Source organism: Tetrao urogallus (assembly GCF_951394365.1).
Source record: "Tetrao urogallus genome assembly, chromosome: 21".
Taxonomy (NCBI): domain Eukaryota; kingdom Metazoa; phylum Chordata; class Aves; order Galliformes; family Phasianidae; genus Tetrao; species Tetrao urogallus.
The window spans coordinates 3127096-3146062 of record NC_136834.1 but is presented as its reverse complement, the minus strand read 5'-3'; the positions used below and the strand labels follow the sequence as shown (position 1 = coordinate 3146062).

The window sequence follows — 18967 nt, the reverse complement described above, 5'->3', positions numbered from 1 at the left end:
ATCTGGATTTTGTAGTCCTCGGGAAAAAGAGGAAGAGTAATTTTTTTTCCCCCCCGTCCCTGTCATGTGTTCATTTTAATGAGCAATTTTAAAAAATTGAAAATAAAAGAGGAAAATGAATAGGTGTTGAACCAGCCTGTGATATGTAAATGCCAACTAGTAATTACCTAAAACCTCAATTTTCTTTCTGTTTCATCTTGCAAAACATTTCATTTCCACCGAGTGAAAACACTTCATTTGGGCCCGGCTGCCGGAGCTGCGGCGCGCCTCGGCTAGGGGGAGTCGTGGCTCCGCGCTGCGCCCCGGGGCGCGCGGCCTGAGGGCGGCGGGGGGCGGCGGGGCCGCGGGCGCTGCCGCTTCCACTCAGCTCGCAGCCGCGGAGCTGTCGGCGGGCTGTGCCCGGCACTCGGCGTTGGCCCTGTGCGCTTCTTGCGACCCCTTTTTTCTTTCCTTTTGCCTCGTGGTCCCGGCTCCTGCCCCTCGGGTTCGGTTTGGATCTTGCTCGTTCTTTGCTTTTGCCCTCTCCGGTTCTGACTCGTGCAAATCTTGCTTCGAGCTGTATTCATTTTGCTTTTTGCGCTATTTTATGTGATGGCTTTTTCTTATTTAAAAACTTTTTTTTTTTTTTCTGCACAATCTGGACATCTGCCAAACTTTGTCATTTTCTGAGTTACCTCACAGTAGGAATAAATTCCCGATTCTGCCCTGGTTTCCGTGGAGCCATAGGAGCTTTGAGGAGCTCCTCTCCCCGGCCGATCCCTCTGGGGGAGCACAGCCCCCGTGGGACACCCCCAGGGCTCATCCTGCGAGGAGCACAGCGGTGTCCCAGGACCCGGCCCCGTGAGCTGTGCCTGGAATTGCGAGCACAGTGCCTCTTTAGTGAGATATATGGCTTCATAATTAGCCCCTTGCATTTTTTCACGAGTGCTAGCATCAGCGTTCTATGATGTGTTTCTCTGATTAACAGCTGCTTTGCAACTATATCCGTGTGCCGCCGATAACGATGTTTGTCAAGTTGGTCCTGACAGAGCACTGATTTCTTGCTAAAATGCAGCATTTCTGTTGGAAGGGGTTTTCTTGCTCATCGCAGCGCCAGGCTTTTAAGTCAGCCCTTGTTAAAACGTAAGTTGGCTTTAGCCTGACGCTTGTTAACAGGATTCTGGGTATCTCCTTTAGAGTAGGAGTGCAGAAACCTTTCACAGACAATTTAATCTTCTGAGCCTTGCAAACGTACAGCCATACACTGAGGGGGTGTTGCTGTAGGCTAATATATTGATCAGTTCCATTTGCCCTATGGCTGTGGCCTTCTGCTCTGGCTGAAATAGGCAGAGCGTTTGTTGATACTGCCATATTACTGTTTTTTAATATACTGGGAAAAAAATTAATTCCAACTTCTTTTACATACGTCATGTATATTGCCAGTGTTGATTGCTTCCGCACATGTAATGTAAACTGTCTGTGCATAGTTCATGGCCTGTGCCGCCTCTGCTTAATGAAAAGAAGTGTTGCATTTAAACAGATACAGATCCACTCAGAAAGACAAAATACCATCCCCTGCAACGTATAATTCAGCCTCAACCTTTACATCACAGGTCATCTCAAAGTCTCAGTCTATCAACAAACGCTGTTTAGTAATAACCTACAGAGGGTTCCCAGCATTGGGAAATGTGTCAGAGCTCTTTCTGGCTGCACTCCCGGCAGCTTCCAGTTCTCTTTTCTGTGTAGACCTCTGTTACCAAACCCTGTGGAGCTTTTAGTGACGAGGGTGTTTTGTTTGCCATTTTTGTCACTTTAGGGTTGTTTAGGGTTGTTTGTTGTTGGTTGTTTTTTTTTCTTTCAGATGGTAGAAAGAAGGCATTTGCCATTGCATTTTAAATTTCACGGTTTATTTTTCTAATGCAAGTAACTGATAAAGTAGCTTAGATTGCTTTCCTGCAGCGTTGAGCATACTAAGAAATAAGGTTGATTTCCCCATTAACACCAAAGGGGGGGGGGAATTAGGAACGAGGGACCTTGGCTGTAACAGCAAAGTGCCGTGCTTTGGCCCGGAATTTCACCGGCTTGCTGCACTCCCACAACATCTGCAATAAAGTTCCTGTCTCCGTTTTATATCTTTGACATTGAAGCAGAATATTTGGCCTGAATTTATGCAATTTGGCCAGGTGCAAATACAATCCACGAATAGTCGCGTTCATCTTCTAATTAGAAAATCAAACTGTAGGAGAAGACCTGCAGCGGGGTTCTGCCCACCGGCTCCAGTCAGAACCCCATCTGTGAGCACCGCAGAGCAGCGCGCATCTCTGCAATTAACTGCCTCCTGAACACCAGCTATGCTGTTCAGTGAAACACGTAACCGATCCTCTAGATGAAACCAGTCTGCTGGCCGGGCTGCGCTGGCAGTCTGAGAATCACAGTAGTGATACAATGCACATTATTTGGCAGTGTCCTAATGGCAGAAAAATTCGGAGAAGCGTTACAAACGCTACAGAAATAGTACAGAGCAGTGTTAGCAGCTGAGTCAGAGTGCTATTTGCTGCACGGTCTTGTCAGGGTTGCATCTTCTCCGTCCTTTTTCTGATTTTTTAGATTGTGGGCTGCGGTTGCCCTTTGTACGCCAAGAAAATGATCCATGGAAGGCTGGAAAGTTCCTGGGTGTGCATGTTGAGAATACTGGCATTTTGACACGGCCAGCATCGGTTCTTGAGTTGCTCACGTATGGGAGGTGAATGGGGGAAATGCAGAAGTTTCGGCTCAGCCCGCAGGAGGAAACGCAAACACAAATAGGAGAGTGCGGCCTTATCGGATGGAGTTTGGGATTTTCTTTCTATAAAGTTTGTTATTGCCTGTAATTTTATGTTGTTTAAGATTAAACACTTTGTGAATAATGCAGGAAATGATGCAGGGAAGAGATAAACCAGAAGTTTATTTTGGAGGGAATTTTACTACTGAAATGTTTACATTTTTTTACCAGGCAAAAATAAGTTTTAATAAAGAGTTAGAATCAATAAAACGTTAAAAGGGTTGTGATTAAAATAGCACAATGAAAAATACCGTTCGTTTCTTACAGGCTGTTTTGTGCTTAAAACCTGATAATTAAAGCTGAAAGCTCACTGGCTTCCAGGTCTGCGGGCCTTTTGTGCCTGCATCTCCTCACTGAACGTGGGAGGGAGTGTTGAGGAGTTCCTGAAGAAACAAACAAGTAATTACTGTTAGGAGGAAAGTGGGTTTGATATGTTTGCCTATCTGTTGGTTTGCTCTTTGGGGCATCTTTCTTATTCAGCATATTACCTGAAGGTTATTAGTTGGTGTGCTTCGTATTCCTGCATCCAGCACAGCAATATCGGCTGTGATTTGCCTGTCGCCTGCGTGCAGCCAGAGAGATCAAATACACGTCAGTGAAACCAAAATGTGCTTTATGGGGGGTGTTGTGCTGTAGTGTTTTATGGTTCAAAATCACTGAATGTAAACTTAAAAATAATGAAGGAAAATAAGAAAAGGGAAAGAATGAAAAATACCCCCTTCATTTTATCCCCCCAACTTCAAAGAGCGCCGGGACTTTGTCAAATTCCCGTTAAAATAAATATGTCAATTTCATCTCTCTGCCAAATTCATTTATCATGCTTTTTTAAAAGGTGTTTTCTGCTTTACCTGATGTTTAAATTGGATTCTCTCGTTTATGCTGTTCTTTGCTGTATCCCCCATGTTTTTCTTAAATGAATTAGTAATGACAGCGTACTCCATCATACCCTCTCTACAGCCACTTTAAGGGAAGCCTGGTGATCTAAACCTTTTAACCTATTAAAGATGATTTTCCCCAATTGAATCAGACCCACCACAGGTGTAATAACTAATCATTTAAACTACACCTGCTATTATGTATTTTTAAGCCATTATGTGTGTTGGATAGATGATAATTCATGTTTATTGCATTGTCCAATGGATCCGTTTTGCCTACACTAGCCTGATTAATGTATTTAAAGAAATAAGAGATGCAATTTAAAAAAAAAAAAAAAAAAGAAACATTGATGGAATGCACTGAGGAGTACATTGAAAGTGCCATTAAACCCATCAGAACTTTGCTCTCTGACCAGAAATGCATATTCGAAGGGTTTGATTCAAACACAGAATGAAACTTAGTGATTTCAATAGTGATGCTGGTTTTCATTCTTCTGCTGTGAAAATTTTTGAAAACCTTTTTGGAGCAGAATTCTCGAAACTCTTTGAAGTTGAATTCTTCAGGGCTTACCTAACATAGCTCTGACGTGTGCCACCATTTTAGGAGGAGGCATAGGGCTCAATTTGGGGGGGAAAAAGCTCTTCTTTGGAAATGCATGGTTATTTTTAGCTAGAGTGGAAGGAATTCATCTCTTCCACCAGCCGACGTGGAAGGTGCATCGCCGAAGTGCCCTTAACTTCAGGCAAATGATTCCTCTTGATGCCACAGCCAGAACAGATGCCTTTGTACAGAGGTAAATTGAATCAGCTGTTTTCCACCAGTGCAGCAACATGTAATAACGTGTGTAATCATACAGGAGGGTATGTGGAAAATTGACCTCTGCCACATGAACAAAAAAAGGAAATACCTTCCACTGGCACTAAATCCTAATGCAAAAAACTGATGCTATTGTTGTTGATGCCGTTCGGTATTATCCCAGACTTCATCCTTTGTTTGGATAAGTGGTTTGTTTTAAGTGCTATGACACCTTAAAGAAGCACGTAGAGGAAGTCAGTCATTAGACAAAAATAATCTGTGATTTCTACCGGGGTGGAACATGAAGTAACGGCTCACCAAACCATTTATGTCATGAAAAGTGACTTTATTTATTTATTTTCGTTTCTGTTGTTGTTGTGTGATCCAAAACATGGGAAGTTGCTTCTTTGCCAGTCATGATGAGCTAAGGTTTATTTACTGCTAGCAGTTCAATTGAAATGATGGCAGAAAAGACCTGAATCTCTTAAAATCTGCAGGGAGCAGTCAGATAGAAAAGAAGTGTTCTTCCTAGCAGCAGTCCGTTGTTGCAGATCGCATGTAATGTTTGGAGGCTGCCATCAGCTATGGGAGCCAGACAAGATAAGGAGATCACTATAAATGACAGAAACCTCCAAGAATCTTAATGGAGACTTTTGTGCAGGTCAAGCTGCTGAAAGAGCAATTCAAAAAGCGACTTCTGGATCGAAATAGCATAACTGTTCTGATGAGAGCGGAGCCACAAACTGATGTTCATTGAACTATTTCTGAAAGTTGGATTGGTGTCAGCTCCAGACTCTCTCCATGTGTTAGATGCAATGCCTTGCTTTGCGGTACAGAATGCATAATGAGAAGTATGAATGACCATTCCTAACTTCAATCTTTTTCTCTCTTCTCTTTCTCCAATCCTCCTGCCCTCATCAGATTGTGACAGCAGTGAAATTTTTACAGAATCCCCGAGTCCGCCAAAGTCCAGTTGCAACCAGAAGAGCATTTCTGAAGAAGAAAGGTATGGATTCTTTAAGTCTGTGGTCTGCTGATAATGGGGGAGTTTGGCTTAGGGATAAAGCTAAGGAGTATTGCTGTGGAATATTGGCTGAGCACTGAGTGGGTAGTCTGTCTGAGAAAAAGATGTGAAGTTTATAAAAAATGCCACTCTCTTTTCTTCCATACCGACTAGAGCAATATTGGCTCCAGATGTGGAATTGTAAAATACAGAAGACACATTGGAAGTTCTCACGTTAACTATTATTGCATGTTTTCGGAGATGAGGACGGTTTGGAGTTGTGGACGAGTTGATCGGTTCTAGCCTTGGTGGCATTGGCTTTAGAATGACCAGCTTTGAGGTGAAAAGGTCGGATGTTTCTGAAGAGAGCCAGGCAGAGGAGAGAAGGGCAAAGGACTTTGTGAAAGTAAACAAGGTCAGGGTAAGGTCGAGCTTGGGGTCAGCCCAGCTTTCAGGCTGAAATGGTAAACTGCTGGCTGGGTTTGCTTATTTTCTGTAGTAGAGACAGAATAGATGCTGACAAATTCTATGTTGTCTTAGACAGGTGGAACATACTTTTTCCACTGCCTACTTGGGAATTTATTTTACTTTCTGATTCTTCAAGAAACTACATTTTGTTTATTTTTTTTCTTTATACTAAAGTGTTTTGTCAAGAGTTTACAGTGCTTGTCAGGTGAAGTTCACTCTGTATTATGCTCCCTTCCATGTTATGCTACATTTCTAGGACCATATTGCTTAGATCTTTAATGTAAGATGCAAATAATTAGGACGGTCTTACCTTGGAGTTAATTACATGCACTGTGGAACACTTAAAGCAGTTGGAACGATGCTCCAGACTTCAGAGGGGAGTGACCCGTGTGAACACTGAAGATATGAGTGCTTCAGAGTACATCAAATTCTATAGCCAAGGATCTTGGGTTTTAACAAATAGAGAAGCCTATGGAACACGTTAACCTGTTTGAGGATATGAACTGTTTATTGAGATGCCTCAGACCTGATATCATGAGATGGAGATTTAAGAATATGTTTTGCTCTGCTCATCTTGGACACCAAAGGACGTAGAAGGCCATGGCAGTTCTGTGTTTTAGCAATGCTGTCATGACAAGTAGTTCATGGGTACATCAGTTCTAATGTGATCATCTCACTGCTTGTCCTAGTGCCAGTTAGAGTGTTCCAGCCCCACGCTTAGGTGTGTTGCTTGCCCTGCCCTGCCATCAGGATGGCATTAAAATTTGGAGCCTGTTGGCTGCTGTGCTCCATGAGTTTTTCCTTGAAATATGTGGACCTACAGGGAGTAATTAATCATAAAAGCTCGGGGATTTCAACTCTATCATCGAAGCAATGAAGCAAGGGAAAGCTGAGCCTAAAAGCTGTGCTGATTACCCGGGGTAACCTGATACAAAATCTATTGTTGCCGAGAGATCCTTAGCCCCCAGTATATCGTGCAATATTATAACTGCCTGATCTTCTCCTGTGCTGACAATGACCAGTTATTCCTCATTTTCTCTCTCAACACAGCTGGGTTAGAATTTCATTTGCAGAAGGTATTTAGAGCAATTTAGAGACAAATGTCTCTGGTGTTTGCTCTGCACTTCCCCACCGCAGGCTTCGCTGAACAGTTTTTAGTATCAGGAGCTCCATCTAATCTGTTTAATTTTAATAAATCCCTGACTGGGAGAAGAGGAAGGGTGGGGAGATGGAGGCAGAGAGAAACTGTGGCCCGACTAATACTTCTTATGAATTACTTGTCTAATAATTACTAAACAGCAGAAATGGTTTGGTATAGCTGTTTGTATGCTCCTGTTTGTTAATTAGCTCTCCTTCCCTTTGTGCTAATTATTTGTTTGAAAACTTAACAGTAGGAGGTGGGAAGGAGCAGGGTCCAGTCGTGCTTGTAGCCAGTAGTCATTGGAAATACAGCCATATGGAATCAGAGCTCTGAGCTTACAACGTGATCCCTGTCCAGTGCTCGAGAGCAAAGGGTTCCTGCTGTCGTCCTATCTATGTGCTTTAGCACAGGGGGCAATTATTCCTGAAACCGTTGTGTTGTGGCTAAATCCAGCCTGGATAAATGAGAGATGACTTGGCTGTTCCTGCAGTCACTGTAATCCCAGTGACTGTGCTTATCCCCATTCACAGAAAGTTGGACCATCTGCTAGAGAAGTCTTCACTGCCAGTCCAAAAAGCATTTTAGAATACAGAAATCATTTAAGTTAAAAGAGTTTAAGTAAAAATAAATGTTGTAGGGAGTCATGCAGAGCATGTAGAGATGCCCCTCTGGTTTCTTCACAGCTGCTTTGGTCCAGACTTCTTCCAGCAGAGAACGTAAGAGAGAGCCCTGGCCTTTTTATGGCACTGGTTCTAGTTAAAAACTGAACCCTGTGTAAGGGAATGCAGAGGGAGGCCATGTGCCCTGCCCTTGCAGCAGCCTCTTGCTATCCCTGCTTCAGCCTGTGAGAGCTACAGGAGTAGGGCTGGAGCATGAGCTGTGGGTGAGCTTTCAGGTCCTGCAATCTTTTTGCCTAGGAAGTTTCCCTTCGGAGACTTGCAGAGATGGTTCTGCTTTGAATTATGATTTTTCTTCGTCTTTTTGTTTTTTGGGTAAAAATTCCAATCAAATTTTACTTTATTTTAATAGCATTTAATATAGGAACTGAAGTTCTCAGTACATTTCTCCAGCTGCACTGGGTCTGGTTCCTTGTGAAACAGTAGTTGCAGCAGCTGAAAGTAGCCTGTCCTGGTTACTCATCACAGGTCAGGGGTTTGCTGAACTGCTCTCAGGAGCCTGCTCTGCCTCTGCTGACGACAGTTGGGAGAGTGAGGGTGTCCTCGATTTGTAAAAAGGTCTTTCAAAAGTCAGATGAGATTTCTGTGTTGTCTCGAGCACTTTCAAACTCCCAAATACAGAGACATTAATGAGAAACATGAAGTTATTAGAATCATTTATCATTTTCTTTGAAGCTTACACTGGCATTTTGTGTAATTTATGACATTTCCTCCTTTTTATCATGAACTTCTTCAGATGAAGGGAAAAACAGCTGTTTCCCTTCAGAGTATCTGAAAGAAAAGAAAGAAAAAAGATGCTGTTTGTTTTTTGTCCAACTCGCTGATTCTGCTGATGACATGCCACAGAATCAGCGGCGCCTTGGGAATAATTAGACAACATGTGGGGCTTAAACCCTTGTGGAAATGTGTCTGTCATCTAACTGTTGTGCCTCAGATGTCCTGTATTGCTCAGCTACCCATCCACTAACTCATGTGGCTTGTTAATTCTGTGTACTCCAAATCTGTAACTTCTGGCCAGATGGTCAGGGTGGAAGTGCACAAAGCATTGGAGGGCCTTTATTCGGGGTGCTGCTCTTGTGTCCCAGGGAGGGGAGTAACTGCTAGGTGGTAACTTCTTACGTAGCCTTGGATGAAGCTTTTTTTCCTTGGTTGCTGGCTCTCTTCATTTGTAAAACGAGTACAGCAATGCCTTCCTGGTGTGGGATTGTGGCAAAAAGCACACAAGGAGCTCAGAAATGAGTTACCGGTGAGTGGAATTGCAGCGAGGAGAAGTAAATATTGCTGTTGAGTTGAATTGGTTGGGAAAGAGTCTGCTTGGAAGGCTGAGCAGTTTTGAGGAGGCACGCTACCTGGTTTACTGTTTTATGTTCATATGCATGTACAGAACTCTTGTTTGTCAAACTCTTGTTCGGTGGGATGTGCTGAAGGCTGCTGGTAGTGCTGCCCTTTGTACTGGTGCACTGTCTTGTAATCTGTTTCATTACTTGGGCAGATAGAAGAATGACTGCACAGCATTTTCGTGTGAGCCTTGCAGGTTTGTGCAGTGCAGCAGGGTCAGGCTGTGATGATTTCTGAAGAGATGAATAAATAATTTAACTGTAGACGCCTCTTCCCGATGAGAGCTCAAAGATACCTGAGTCTCTGGAAAGAAATGCTGTCAGCCCCACAATATCCAGTAGAAAACCAAGTGAATTTTCTTCCTTCTGTTGTCTACATTCTTGGAAGTTGAACTCTTGTCTTTTCTTCTTTGCCAAAGAAACCAAAGTAGATCACCTTGAGGACCTGAGAGAAGGGGGCACAGCCTGCTGCTGGAGGGCTTTAAAGGAAGTAAATTCTTCAGCACATTTCAATTTCACCCTCTTTTATTACTTTTCTTTTTTATAATTTAAGTCCATTTCATGAGGCAGTTTGCATGTCCTTGAATGGAATCTCGTTACCATGAAAGCTTTTTTAGCATTGATTTCATAACAGTCTTAATTTAATAGCGCCGTCATTACTGAGAAGCCCTGAGAGTGAGGCCCTGGCTTTCCAGGTCACTGACCTTTTAATTACAAACCTTGTTCTGATGGCCAGGTTATCGACAGGACAGCTCCCAGCTTCTGCCCCCACTATGAAGATGAAAATAACTGCCTTTCCTCCCCCACTTCCAGAAAAGGGAGGAAAAGAAAAGTAACCTCTGGTGTTTCCAAAATTAATTTTCTCCTTCAGCTTTACTTTGTAATTAATTCTTTAACGTGTCTTAGTGAAGCTCAAACAGTTTTTACAAAGCTTTTTCTGCAGTGCAAGCTGATAGAGTCCAGTGACAATTCGTGCAAAAAACTGTAGTCAGTAACCTATGTTGTCAAGATACCTATTTGTACTTAGGATACCTGTTCGTAGCTATGGCCCTCCAAAGCTTATGCTTCCCTGGAAATGACCAGTTTTAATACAAGAATGTGTGATTAGGCCATAAGTGCAAAGTATTAAAGGAATGCTGGGTGACTTGTCCTTCTCTTCAAACGTGCTGACAGGATATGGATTTAAAAGCTGATGAAGAAATGGAATGAAGGCCTGACTTAACTGCACAACTGATTGTGTGAGTGAGCACTTGTCCTGTTTTGTATGTGCAGGTAGGGCAGCTCGTCCTCTGGTTGAGTGATGAGTGTTCTGTGCCAGTGCCTGGGTAGGCGTCATCACTTGCACATGCAAAGCTGCAAGTGAGAGCTGGAATTTTTTAAAAAATTGTGAGAATGTACTTAGTATATTTAAGCATCTAGAACAACCGACTTTGGCACAGAATGAGAGAAAAGCTACTTCATTGGTAGAACCAGAGAGTGTATGCTTTCTGATTATTAAAGGAGTTTGGAACAGGTGTTCAAGTAGCAGAGAGGAAGTCTAACAGCTTGTGTTAGATGTACAAAAATGACTGTACAGGTTAAAGGGAAGTCAAAGAGCATTCTGCATTTTCATAATGCTTTTCATTTAAGGATCCTGGAGCACGTTGTACCCATTAACCACTGAAACTTTGCAGCTATTTGCATCAAGCACATTTGATGATGTGTATAGGGTTATCTACATCTCACTAGGCTTTCTGCTGAAAAGCATCCATCTCTGGGTTTGAGGACAGCAGCTGTCGAGTGTCACTACACTGTTTTTAGGGGAGGAAATGAAGAACGCTTTGTCTAAGTGATCTTGAATTTACTAAGATTCTTGAAAAGCACTATGAAATATATTATTACTACTAGTACAGCTAATGTAATTTATATATTCTGCTTGAAGAAAAATGTGTCCTATACCTGATTGTGCTACCGGTGTGTTCTTTAGGTGCTACCCATGCAAATTTTGGATCAATATAGCCCTGCATAATTGGTTGTATCCTAAAGGATCTCGTTAGAGACTCAGAGAATGAAGAGTGAAAGAATGATTGCTTTCAGTGATAACAAGCTCTCAACGTTCCTATCTGAATAAGCGCTAGTGGTTACCACTTCTGTTTCTGGTACTTGACTGTGCCTGTCCAGTGCTGGTAATGTTCAACATACAAGGAAGATTTCCACTGCTGGAGCCTCATAATCAGGAGGAACAAATGTGCTGATGATCCAAAAACTAGTGCCACAGTGGTGTATTTTGTATTAGTTGCCTTCTTTTTCCTTCCTGAAAAGTGATTGAGAATCTCTATCCGTCAGGACATGTCCTGCCAGTCTTCTGCGTGCCTATCTGTCACCTGCTGTTCAGCGCCAGCCTATTCGTCTTGCTGCCTCCTCCCTCCATTTTACTACTGCTTGTGTTACCCAGACTTGTCATGAACTCTACAGATTTCCTTGACTTGTGTGCCGAGAGCTGCAGCAAGAACGGTAACAAAATGGGATCAAGTGATCCACCTGAAGACATCCTAAATAGAGAATCAGACACACTGACTCTTTGGAGTTGTCAGGGTTTTTGGAAGAAAATCTTTGTAATGGATAGGAAGCTACTACTATAAATCCTCAAGATTAGGAAGGAAATTTGGAAGGAGGGTATTTAGTACACAACCATGTGGAGAAATTGATCTCAACTTTGACTTGTCCCAGTCACTACTGATTCAAACGAGGGTGGAAAAACACCGCTGCAAGTTTGGGCATAACTAGCAGTATGGCAGTGTGTAAAGAGGAGGTCAGTCCTTTCTGTTTGCAACCTGATAGTGTTTGGAATAGCCAGATGATTAAGAAAAATGTGTGCATCTGTGTGTTGATAGAAACTCTACTTGCTTACAAATGAGTTTGTTATTTTAGAAGAGCATTGGACTCAGTGTACGTTTCATTGTTTCGTAACAATTGTTTTTTCATGGCTCAATAGCATTTAGAAACAAGGTTGAACAATACATTTTGATGCCACTGTAAATTTAAGTTTTGAAATGTTTTAATATTTAAATGGTGTTAGCATTTAAAGTATCAGACTATCTAATGAAATACTATTGATCCATCAGATCATCTGTATCGATTAGGCTTGAGCCTTTTATATTGTAGCTGATAATAAGAGATTGATATAATGATATAATATACATCATAATATTGCAATTAAAATATTCCAAAAAATGGGTTTTTGAATTGTAGTAATAAAATGGTTACTTTTCACTGGAACAGTTCAGGTTGCTTTGAAGGAACACTTTCTGTATGAAATGCTGTGCTGGACATTGGTTAGTTAGCTCTCCTTGGAACTAAGAAATTCTTCATAGGAATGCTTTTCACCAGCAGGAGACATCATCATTGCTATTGGATAGCTTCAACAAGCTTGTCATCTCACACTGTCCGTGGAAGTTCAGTGTGAACCTGCTGGCTGTGACCTGCTAGTATGCTGACGAGGGAGGGGCAAGAAGTCTGGTTTGGGCCTGGTTGGAAGGCCAAGAAAAGTCAAGGAAAACTTGAGGCCTACCAGTCTGCAGGCTGTATTGCTTTAAACAAGATTGTTCCGAAGGGCTTCAATTCAAGCTCTGCTATTTAATAGCAGAAACGTGGAAATATTAGTGACTTTTTCTTTGGCTTCTTATGTGGAAGATTGAGGAGGTGCATTACAAGAGGTACTCCTTTGATGTAATGGTGCTGTGAAGGGCCATTCAGGGAGTCTCTCAAATTCCCTGTCCTGTAAGTGCACATTTGTGAGCTCTGTAACAATGGTGAGAAGTCGCATTAGTGGTAACTTCCTCTTTCTTTCACTTCAGGCTCAACCTACGGTGATCTTGAACCATTTAGGTACATGCTGCACTGAACAAGAGGTGATACATTGAGATTGCATTAGATAAACTGTGTGCTGCATCTCCTATTTCTCTTGGGCCGTGAAAATTCCTCGTTATTCCAGCATAGGGACCAGAATCACCTTTGATGTGATTTTGTAGCTTGAAAATTATTGATAAATTGGAACAGACTGTTTTGGTTTATGGGAAATTGCATATGCTCCAAAATATCACTTGTAGGCTTAATTTTAAAAAAATAATTAGAATGTCATGGGTTTAATAGTGTCTTTCCACTTGGCGATCTGACAGTAACTACGTAATGTAAAAGAGCTGTTAAAAATGGCTTTGCAAAATTAACTTCTATTGCTCCATGAGTGTGTTTTGAGTCATATTTGTCTTGTTTACTGTCAAAATAATATTTCCATTCCTGGTAGCATTTCAAAACCAATATGATTACAGCAGAGTGGGTTGAGGTCTGTTCTGGAAGATGATGCTAAAGTAGTCAGCTATATTCTGAGTCCTGAAATAGTTAGCCTTAGCAGTGGGCAAAAAGGACCCAGTTCCTGAGTCCAGCTTATAAATTAATACATTCTTTATCATGTTTTTAAGTGAAAATAAATGTTGATTGCCAAAAGAAAATCACCTTTGTAGTTGCAATCTAAAAGCAGACATGGAAGATCTGAGCATAGACGACATACTTGGCTTTGGGCAAGATGCTTGTTCTCAGCTTGCCCACCTGTGAAATGGAATTAATTACCACTTTTGTATCAGTGGCAGTTAGATATGTTTTAACTATGTTTATAAACTGCTTTTATGTGCTTGCTTTGGAATTGTTGATGCTGTAGCGTGTGTGATTGTTGAAGCTGCTCGCTGCAGTAAGAGCCGCACTTTAAAGAGAATTTGCTTCCATCAGGTTTGTACGGCAAGGGAGAGCTGCAAACTCGAGAATGTCAGGATGTCAAGGCTTGGGCACATTGCGTGCAATCCTAATCCAGCCCTGCAGCTTTGACCTTTGAAACGAGCTTCACCTTGAGACAGATGAAGAAATCTAGTTTTTGTTTGTATAAAAATATTTTTGTTACAGAGGGAATTTGCTCTTCGTGGTCATTCAGCCCAGGGTTTCCCCACAGTCTTCGTGGAGCAAGTAAAGGAATTCAGTTCCTGATCTGCTCTGTGAATGAACCTGGTATTGTAAGTCTAAAGAGACAGCCTTCTCTCTTGGGGCCAAAACAAGGAGTGGAGTGTAATTAGGTTAATCTGTGTTGCTCTTCTGCTGAAATCCATCTCAGACCTAATGATACTTTCCTGCTAGGAAAGATAAAAGAAGTTCGTGCATGAGATAATTCTCTAGGATCTCTTAGACAACATTTCTGCAGTGTTTAAAACACTAGGTCTTGGATGCACACAAACATGAAATCCTATTATTTACTTTTCTGCTACACACTGTTCCCTCTTAATTCTAATTTGGAAAGCAATCATTCTTTCCTTAGCAAAAAAGAGAATTAAGTCTTTGCTTCATTCTTTCCTATCCTTTCTGATGAGTCCAGGCGAGACTACGCTCCCATAGGAGGAGAGCAGAGAATTCATTCTCAATGAAATCTGAGGCTCTCTTAAGTAAAAGCCGTTGACTTTGTCATTCTGTGCAAATGTGCATTGCTTTTAGCAAGACAATAAAGGGTAAATGGGGTGATCTCTGCTCCTGTGGAGAGGTCGGGTGGTTACATTACACAATCTTCTAGAGCATCTTGCAGCAAATACATGGGTTATATTAAAAGTTGCAATCATATCATTTTTTAAAAGTAAATTGCTGACCTTATGCAGTGGAATCAGCTTTATTGAATTTCGCCAAAAATGCGTTTATAATCCCCTCCCTGCCCCCGCATACACATGATATTCATGTCCTTGCTGCCCATGTGGAAATGTCCTCTTTTTATGGTGATAAAATTATATTTGTCTTTGTCTCTGCCTTGCCTCACCTTTTAAGATTCCATTCTTAAGAGACACCGGTGGATATCTGTACCAGGGAATGAAGATGGGCGATAGCCCTGCATGGGTGGCTGGCTGATTGTGAGCCAGCTGCCTCGGAACAAATAAATAAGCTTTTCACATTTAGAGGACAAATAGTGGAGAACAGGTGTAATATGGGTATTTTTCTACCCACAGCATGGCCTTAGCATAGATAAGGATTTATTTTTACTTGGAATTAGCTATGCTTTGCTTCTAGATTATTTTTCTAACTGGCATTCAATACAGAATGTAAGATCCACATGCAGTTGTGCTGCACACATAATGTGTGTTGTGTGTTCCTCACCATAAAGCTGTCTGCAGTCCATGGCAGCCTGCAGCCTCCTCCCTGAAATCACCGAAGAGAAAACAAAACAAGTGTTTTGCAGCACGCTCAAGAATTTAACAAATATGTCTTTCATATTTGTATACCACGGCTCAAATTCAAAGTACTCTACAAATATGAACTGACAAACCCATCCACCTTTTGTGCAATGGCAAGATGATAAGATGCATTTCATGTTCTTCTGTTTACGTTTGCTCTTCTTGGTTAGACCTTTACAATTTGCAAACTCCAAACTGTGGTGGGAAGCAAAGGAAGTACCATCACCATGCTGGATGGGGAAACTGATTCAGAGGTGTTAGGAACAGCTAGGTGTGAGGTAATCCTGATAGTCCTGACTGCCATACTGTGTCACACTCTGTGATGTACTGATGCTTATGGCATTTTCAGTCAAGTTATTCAGGGCACTGTAGTGTTTATCCTCAGCTGCTTTGGGGGCAGGGGTTGAGTTAGTGGGGTTCAACAAAGCTGACCCAAACCACCCAAGTAAATGGAGGCTGCCTGGCCTCTGTGGTGCTTGCATGCATCCCTTCCTGCAGCAGCTCCCAGCCTGAATTCCTTTGTATGGAGCGTTTAAAAGGTGAGTTGCTCAGAGAAGAGTATCAGAATATCATTGCTCCCAAACCTCAAGTAAGCAGGAGGATGCAGCTGTTAAACTCAGAAATATAAAATGCATGTTTAAAAGATGATTCTGTGTGTGTTTAAAAAAGAGAGCGAGAGAGAATTCAAGGGAACCAAAAAATAGCAGCTTCCATTACTGTAATTAAATGGCAGCATTTAACCTATCAGGTCGTTGCGTGTATGTGAGAGACGAGCAGGGAGCTGCATCTGAAATGATCACCGTCTTCCTTGGGGGATAGAGTAGTTAAATAATTTGTTTGTGAGGTGTGAGCTTAGTGTCGGGTAGAGCGTGTGTGTGTGTGTGTGTGTGTGTGTGTGCGCATCCCAGGAGCTGGGGCTGCCTGCATGTGCTCTGCAGGTACCCCAAAGGTGGAATTCAGTAGCGCAGCCTGCAAGCTGCTCTTGCCCTGTTGGCAGGGCATCCACAGAGTCAGGGCCTCCCCGCTCCCAAGTATTGCATCAGAAAAGCAGAACTCATTCCATAGGAGGCCACCTGAGACAAATGAGATGGACACTAAAAGAAAACCAAGGAGGAAATCGCAGTCCTTTTGATGAACTTCATCTACTGTGCTGCTGCAGTGGGTGACGAGCAGTTCTGCCTGGTGGGCCTGGCACAGGGGAGCATGGAGCTCTCAGCGCCGAGCCCTGCCCCTCACACTGCCCCAATGCAGCTCTGCCCCTCACCCATTTCTATCTCTGAGGTGATTCCTTTGCTTAGGGGCAATTTCCTGCCTCTGGAGCTCCAGCATCTTCCCTCACACACGAGCTGATAGCAGTTGCAAGCTTCTCGCTGATCCGGCTGCCTCACCTACTGATCTGGCTTGCTTTATGTTGCAGCTACGTGCCTGTACATGCTTCTTAATATTCCCTCCGTGTTCTCTGTGAGTTCTGTGTAGCCAGTCCTGTTGTAACTCCTGGGCTGGAACTTGTTGAGGCACCGGAGGACAGCAGTCTTCAAGAAATGCAGTTTGGGATTCCAAATTTGAACATTCAGCTCCCACAGCTGGATTTTGAGGGCAGTGCTTGCTCAAAGGCAGACCAGAGAAACATTTTGTATTTTAGCACCTACTGAAAGCACAGCACAGATTTGTTAGAAATCCAAAAGTGTTACCAAAGATGATCTACAAGCACAAAAAAAAAAAAAAAAAAAAAAAAGGGCTAAACTTCTTACTTGAATAAATTAGTCATTGCAAATGCTTTACCTTGGCTTAAATGCATACACTGTGTGTACAGATTCTCAGAACCATCAGTTATGCTTTGTGCGCCATAATTGTCACGTCAGTCTGAAATGTTCTGCAAAGGATTTTGTGCAACATCGTTCCTGTTTTACAGACGTAGAAACTGAGGCAGATGGAGGTTAAGTGACCTATGCAAGGTCAATAGCAAGGCTGGGAATAGAACCCAAATGTGTGGAGGCTTTTTATTATACTAATAAGGAAACTCTGGAGGTGTGTTTGGCATGGTAATCGGAACCCTAGAGAACCAGAAGCAGTTAGGATGTTCTCTGCATGTCCTGAGGGAGCAATGATGAAACTCCTGTTGTACCTTACCACTCCAGTTCTCCGTGTGTGGTCACCAGAGTTTTTCCACCACTTACCCTCGTTATTTTTAGTATTGTTAGCAGTAGTCGTCCTCTGGGCGTTTTATCCAGACTCCTTTAATTTTCTCTAGAGCTGCTGAAGGCACATAGGGAGAAAAAAATAGCGATAAACAATCCAAAAGATGAAAAATGATCTTCTGAAACCATTCTGCTGTTTTGTTGACTTGTCCCCTGATGTTTTTTGTCTTCGCTCGTCTTTTATCCTGAAGGTCCCTGCCTGAATGTGTAATCTTGATTTCTTGAAAGTTCATTTGCTATTGTTTCTTTCTTCTCCACCCAAGGTTAACATCCTGTGTGGTGACATAGATGGTTGTTGTCCAAATGGATGCAGTGTAACCAACAAAATTGTGCAGGGTGGGTGGAGGAATATTTATACAGTTGTGTTAAAAATTACAAAGTAGGTTTGCCTTTTAAACAGAAGGTATTTCAACGCTTATTGGCAGCATCAGCCTTTAATTTTACAGGTGGCTAGCTTTGTAGTAGTATTCAGCAAACAATATTTTAATGGCATGTAAAAAATTTCTCTAAAATAAAAGAAAGAAGAACAAGGGTGATTTATAATCTGTAATGAATACTTGCTGACGTGTCTTTTTAAATAGTGTACGGGTGTCTCTGTCTTTCTTGGGGAAACGTAAACCGGATTTACCTGAAACGTCTGTGCCATAATAATCAAATATGTAGTACTTAGATGTGTTTTTCTTCATAGAGCTTATCTCCTCCGTGCTGCAATGTTTGACTCCTAGGCGTCTGACATTGATTCTGCTTCGCAGGAACTGGGTTGGAGGAACAAAGTCACTTTGTAAAGTCGGGAGAAAGTATGTCAGAAAAAGTGCTCAGATTCCTGTGTTCATGGCTGCTTACTCTGTGTTCCTTTCTTTACATTTCCATGTATTATCCCATTCCTGCTTGCAAAGATTTTCCAGCTTTCTTAGACATCCAGCTGTTCTCAATGCTCCCTGCAGCAGTGCTTTGGGAGGGCAGGGTAGCACTGCTGTCCTGCGTACTCCGTGTTTCCGTCCTGTGCATTCTTCAGAAGCTAGAAGTTCATTAAGTGTGTGCTTTGTGTGATTTTTCATGTGATGTCGAGACGAATGGGCTTGTTCTTTTTCTTTCTCAAATTTTGAAATTAAAAGGGGAAGCAAACAACATCAAGGCTAGTTGCTCATTGCAGGTAGCCTTAGTCTGCACAGGGTACTCAGATGGCATTGTCTAATGTGCAGATGCTCTTCCTGCTGTGCAATTCCAGGGTAAATACAGAACCGGGGATGGTGCATCAGAATGACTTTCTCATTCTTGTGTCCAAAATTAAGTCATCCTTCAGATATCCTGACAAATCTGGTTAAAGAATTGCTTAGAATGGCTTGAAGTTACTTTTCTTCTAAACAGAACAGTTTCTTTTGAACTCAGAGTTGGGAAAAAAAAAAAAAGGAGTCTGGTTCTGCAATTTCACACCA

The 18967-nt window shown here is 42.2% G+C and overlaps 1 protein-coding gene across 1 annotated transcript in view; it reads left to right on the top strand.

Moving 5' to 3' along the window:
- The window catches only part of PEX14 (peroxisomal biogenesis factor 14), a gene marked incomplete at its 3' end in the record, with an annotated part of 71584 nt that overhangs the window by 27935 nt on the left and 24682 nt on the right, over positions 1 to 18967 (top strand). Inside the window, exon 3 of the mRNA XM_079545614.1 lies at positions 5393 to 5477. Coding sequence (XP_079401740.1) covers positions 5393 to 5477 — 85 coding nt within the window. The remainder of the gene's footprint in view (positions 1 to 5392; positions 5478 to 18967) is intronic.